The sequence below is a fragment of the Rhinopithecus bieti genome, unplaced genomic scaffold (assembly GCF_001698545.2).
Source record: "Rhinopithecus bieti isolate Rb0 unplaced genomic scaffold, ASM169854v2 scaffold_7049, whole genome shotgun sequence".
Taxonomy (NCBI): Eukaryota; Metazoa; Chordata; class Mammalia; order Primates; family Cercopithecidae; genus Rhinopithecus; species Rhinopithecus bieti.
This window is the reverse complement of record NW_016805922.1, coordinates 173253-179252: the sequence shown is the minus strand read 5'-3', so window position 1 is coordinate 179252 and position 6000 is coordinate 173253. Positions and strand designations below refer to the sequence as shown.

Genomic DNA, 6000 nt, shown 5'->3' with positions numbered 1-6000 from the left:
AAAAAAAAAAAAAAAAAAAAAGAGGTGAGGGCCTGGCCTCGTAAGTTAAAAACTTACCAGTGTAGGACAAATTAAAGTTGTATCTGTATAGTTGTACTCAGATTCTTATGCTATTTATTTTGTTTTATCATTATTATTTTGCTACTTCTGAAAAGAGGAGGAGTTCAAGTATTTGACAGACCATTTTATGATATTCCTGGAGTTTCTAAATTGAATCATAGTTTTTAAAAAGTATTTTATAGTATATCCTTTTTTAGATCCTCAGTTGTTATTTTAAAAACATTTATAAGTGGCCAACAAGGCTTTCGGTAGTGTTTCAGCTTGTTCTCTCTAAACTCCTCTTCTAAACGCAATGTATATAGGGCATTTGGTCTCCAGACTTCTTAGAAAAACCAATCTGACTGATAATGAAACACTGCTTTACATTGATATTAATATTTCATTTTATACACTGGAGCATTTTCTGTAAATCTCCAAACATTACATTGAAATTTAGTTGAACCAGGACTCGTTGAAAACCTGCTGAGTGTTCAGTACTGTACTATAAGCTTTCTTCACGTATATAGTCTCACTTACTATTCATGAAATTGGAATCATTTTCCTAAATTTATATATCCAGAAGCTTTGTCTCAGAAATGTTTGGTAACTTGCCCAAAGTGAGGCAGCTAGTAAGTGACAAGAGCCAAATTTCTTTTGGTAGGGGGTAGTGAGGGTTCACAGGGTCTCACTGTTGTCCAGGCTGGAGTGCAGTAGCATCATCACAGACTCACTGCAGCCTTGACCTCCTGGGCTCAAGTGGTTCTCCTACCTCAGCCTCCCGTGTAGCTGGGACCACAGGCACACCACCATGCCTGGCTAATATTCATGTTTTTTGGAGTGACAGGGTTTTGCTATGTTGCCTAGGCTGATCTCAAACTCTTGAGCTCAAGGAGTCTGCCCACCTTGGCCTCCCATTCTGCTGGGATTACAGATATGAGCCACTGAGCCCAGCCTCACAGCCAAGTGTCAAGCCAGGGCTTTTGGACTCCAAAACTTGTATTACTTCCTTGTTCTTTCCCCATAATAATGAGACCTTTAAAACATTTATCCATCTTTGAGCCTCCCAGAAAACTCTTGTGCGATATACTTTAATACAGAGTTTCAGAGAAGGGAGAAATGTTCTTTTGATTTTAACAACTTGCTGAGTAGCTGCATTTAAAATTAACTTATTATCCATGAGGTTAATTGTATCTTGTTAGATACAGACAAATGTCCATGTTCCTTTTTTATATGAGTCCTGAAATATTGTAAAATTATACAACAGAACCTGGAGGAGTAGGTTTGGTCGTATTTGCTGTGTTTCACCTCATAGCTAACCATGGTAACATCTTTCTTCTAGAATACTCCTGTTCTGGTTTTATGTTCCCTTTTTGTAGTCATCAGATCCAGAATGTAAATTCTTTTTGAGTACATCTACTAGATCCTGGAAATATTAAAAAATTAGTCATATAGGAAAGCTCAGTGACCCCAAATGAGTCTGTTTTCTGCTCTGAAAAGAAAACTTAAAAGTGGCTATAACAAAAGATTTTCACTCCTGAGCCTAATTTTTCCATTTATAAAATGAGTGCTTTGGACAAGATGACTTCTGAGTTCTCTTCTAAGCTTTAAGGCTTATATGTGTGGTTCTGACAATTCATCTTTACATCAATATTCTGTATCTAAGAGAGTTCGTTCTTGGGGTTTTTTATTTTGTTTTGTGTTTGCTTTTCAGAGACCTGGTTGTATCCTAAAATATTTATGTGATGAATTCAAATTACCATTGAGAGCTCTTTTTTATATACTTGTTCACTCTTCCTTCCAAATGTTTACAATATTAGTTTTGCTTTCATTTGACCAGCCACAATGACATTTGGTACAAGATTTTTTTTTTTTTTTTTTTAGTAAAATTTTTGTGGATTATTTCCTAGGTTTCTAAGAGGGAAAATCTATAAGAATTGCTCTCTTTGGTGAAGAGAATATTTACTTACCTGTAATACATGTTCTCTAAAGGTATAAATTATAATAATTCACCTTTGCTCTTCCTGTTGGGGGAGGGTCTTACTCAGAAATTGATGTTTATCAAAATTCGATCTGTCTTATGTCAGGGCAGGAGAGCCACAGAGTGGTGAGCAACCTACAACTGTATATCTTAAGAGAACACAATTACAGGTAAGAAATTTTCTGTCTTCCACAGGATGCATAATCTTACTATCCTAATCTTTGCAGGCTTACTATCTCGCCTAAATTTATTTCTCGTCAATTTATTGTTCTAATCTTTACTACCAAAAACTTGTGACTGATAGGTCTTCTTTTTGACTTTTTCCCTTTTTTTTATTTCTACAGAAGTTCATTTTGTGATTTGCATTACTCATGCATAATTTAACCAAACTACTTGTTGGAGGGGGGATCCCATAGGTTATTTCATTTGAGATAAACCTTTTGGTACCTGTACTGAAGAGCTGTTAATCCTCATCCAAAATCTTCCTATGAATCTTTTTTATTACCTCTTCACTTGTCTCCAGCACAGGGCAGACAACTTTTAAGAGATCTTTATCTTCCTTCTAGGCACTTATTTTATGTGTTAGTTTTATTCTATACGATCAGAGTCTCTCCTAAATAAATGTTAAGATTTCTTCCTAAGTCTTGCCGTTTTACACCATCCCAAACAGTGTGAAAAGATGTAATCATTTTTTATTGGTTTTTGTCTTTTGATGGGATCTCATTATATGTAATCCAGTTTTCCTCAATTCTGTCAGTTAAAAGGAATTGATAGGGCAATGTTCCAATATGCTGAGACACAGGACAATAAAATGCTGGACTGTGTAGCTGAATTAGTGTGTTGAATTGTATCACTCACCAGTTGATGTACATTTAAAACAGGTGTACTAAATGGTTTTAAATAATTACTGATAATTCTCTGGTTCTTTTCCAATTATAGCGCTGGATAAAACAAGCCTTAGAAGAAGGGATGACTCAAACATCATCTGTACCCCAAGAGACTAGAACTCAGCACCTATACCAAAGTAATGAGAATAGTAGCTCTTCTAGTATCTGCAAAGACAACGCAGGTACGTATCTAAAACCTTTCTGAATATGTGACCAATGATTGTTTCAGGTCTGCATAAAAAATTTCAGTATGAGTACTTCTGATACAAAAAGAAATGGCGTGTTTTCTAAATAGTTACTTTACATCTGTCTTTACAGAGGAAGAGAGAGATCTCAAGTCAGGGATCAGTTTTCCCAGGACGACAAAGAAGGACTAGACAGTGTACAGATAACAGCAGAAATGGTTATAAAAAAGGTTAGATACATTTAAAGTAGTAAGTTTAGGAAATTTATATTCATATTTATAAGATGGGGAAAGGGCAAGAAAGTGGTGGAACACTAATATTCAGGAAATAATTAAAATTCTAAGTGATTAAGTTGGGTGGGACATGGTTGAGGGAGTAGGGGATGAATAAAGTAAGTGAGAAATTATTATCAATTGATTGTTTTCAAAGGGGCTTATATAATTAGCATACAATTTTTAAAAGAACAGCTGGGCACTGTGGCTCGCACCTGTAATCCCAGCACTTTGGGAGGCCAAGATGGGAGGCTCCCCTGAGGTCAGGAGTTTGAGACCAACCTGGCCAACATGGTGAAACCCCGTCTCTACCAAAAATACAAAAATTAGCTGGGTGTGGTGGCAGGTGCCTGTAATCCCTCCCTAAAGCTACTCGGGAGGCTGAGGCAGTGGAGAATTGCTTGAACCCAGGAGGTGGAGGTTACACAGTGAGCTGAGATCATGCCACTGCACTCCAGCCTGGGCGACCAGAACGAAACTCTGTCTCAAAAAAAAAAAATTTCAGACAGCTTTAAATCTAAAGTCCTTGTGCATTTTTAAACTAGATGTCAATGAAAAATCATCTGGTCCATTGGTTTTCACAGTGACTTGCAAAGGATCTAATTGAAAGCACTTGTGGGGCCGGGCGCGGTGGCTCAAGCCTGTAATCCCAGCACTTTGGGAGGCCGAGACGGGCGGATCACGAGGTCAGGAGATCGAGACCATCCTGGCTAACACGGTGAAACCCCGTCACTAACAATACAAGAAAAACTCGGAGCCGGCGCAGTGGTGGGCGCCTGTAGTCCCCACACCGGGAGGTCTGAGGCAGGAGAAGCGGGACCCGGGAGCGGAGCTTGCAGTGAGCTGAATCCGGCCACCGCACTCCAGCCCTGGCCACAGAGCTAGACTACGCTCAAAAAAAAAAAAAAAAGAAGAAAGAAAGCACTTGGATATCTTAAGTGTATTTTGTGACAATCTTTTTACCACAGTTTCTCTTGCAAATATCAGCTTAATTGAAAAGTTCTTTGTGATTTTCATAACTTTGTCTCTAAATCCGTTTTTTAAATATTAGACAGTCAAAATACCAAAGTAAATTAGATGCTAAAGCAACCTTTCAGGTTGCAACAAACAGAATATTTCAGATTTTCATAAAAAAAACCACCTCATTGTTCCTGTTTACCAACATGCTGAATAAATATAATGAACTTGAATTTAATTAGATAATTTTTTAGCAACAGATAGTGCAACTAAAATCAGAATTTTATTAAAGTTCTTATTTCATTTGGATTTTACTTCTTTTTAGATTTTATTTCGGAAAATGTGAATTGCCTTTTTGTTGTTGTTGTTGTTGTTGAGATGGAGAATCAAGCAATTCTCCCTGTCTCAGCCTCCCAAGTAACTGGGATTACAGGCACCCACCTCCTCGCCCAGCAAATTTTTGTATTTTGAGTAGAGACAGGGTTTCACCATGTTGGCCAGGTTAGTCTTGAACTCCTGACCTCGGGTGATCCGCCCACCTCGGCTTCCTAAAGTGCTGGGATTACAGGCATGAGCCACCATGCCCGGCTGTGAATTGCCGTTTTTTAAATTATGGATTTGGTTTATTCTTCTGTCTCTAGATTAGATTATACCTCATAAGTTACCACCTGTATATCAGGATAATAAAATTCCATTTATCTGAAAGATAAATTATACTGTTTATTTAAAATATTTTCTTCTGGTATTCACCAAAAATTAGGGAGATTTAGTCAAATAAGGTACTATAAAGAAATCTTGGTACCAGATTTCCATTTATATTATTTCTTTTTTAACAGCGTTTAAGGTGTATTAAGAATATAACTTAGCTGAAATAGACTATCATGTTTGTGTATCTTTATGGTGTGCATGTTAATGCATGTGTATAGTTAAGGTCGGGAACAGGAGATTGTATAGCAGTTCACATCCTGACTAGCAAAGGATTATGGAAAAAGTGTCTTTGTTATTACATGTCCTGGATGGAAGGAAATGAGGATTCCTAGTCACCAGCCTTTTTTGTTGTTGTCGAGCTTCTGCCCTAGTCTAACAGTGAGAAACATTCACAGGACACACCTTGCCCTTAAAGAGCAACATAGGAAAATATTTGATTTTAAAAATCAAGCAGCTGTAAAATGCGCAAGTTATATTGCTACAAAATTAGCATAAATTCTGAGGAATTATTTTTATTTGTTGGCTCTTTTGTTTTTTTTTTTTTTTTTTTCAAGAATACCAAAGCGATATTAAGAAAAGAGAAAGGATTTCTATAATAGAATCAAACAGACCTTTATTTGAAAACCAGCTGTCCCCTTTACTAACTATATCATGTTACTAAAAGTCTCTGAGGCCAGGTGTGGTGGCTCACATCTGTAATCCTAGCTCTTTGGGAGGCCAAGGCAGCTAGATCATCTGAGGTCAGGAGTTCGAGACCAGCCTGGCCAACACGGGAAAACTCTGTTTCTACTAAAAATACAACAATTAGCTGGGCCTGGTCACGCACCTGTAATCCTAGTTATTCGGGAGGCTGAGGCAGGAGAATTGCTTGAACCCAGGAGGCGGAGGTTGCAGTGAGACGAGATTGTGCCACTGCACTCCATTCTGGGTGACAGAGGGAGATTCTGTCTTTAGAAAAAAAAAAAGAAGTCTCT

The 6000-nt window shown here is 37.6% G+C and overlaps 1 protein-coding gene across 19 annotated transcripts in view; it reads left to right on the top strand.

Moving 5' to 3' along the window:
• The window catches only part of SETD5 (SET domain containing 5), a 92093-nt gene that overhangs the window by 64210 nt on the left and 21883 nt on the right, over positions 1-6000 (top strand). For all 19 annotated transcript variants that reach the window (XM_017874145.1, XM_017874150.1, XM_017874141.1 and 16 more), the window contains one exon: positions 2957-3086. In XM_017874145.1, the coding sequence (XP_017729634.1) occupies positions 2957-3086 (130 nt within the window). The remainder of the gene's footprint in view (positions 1-2956; positions 3087-6000) is intronic.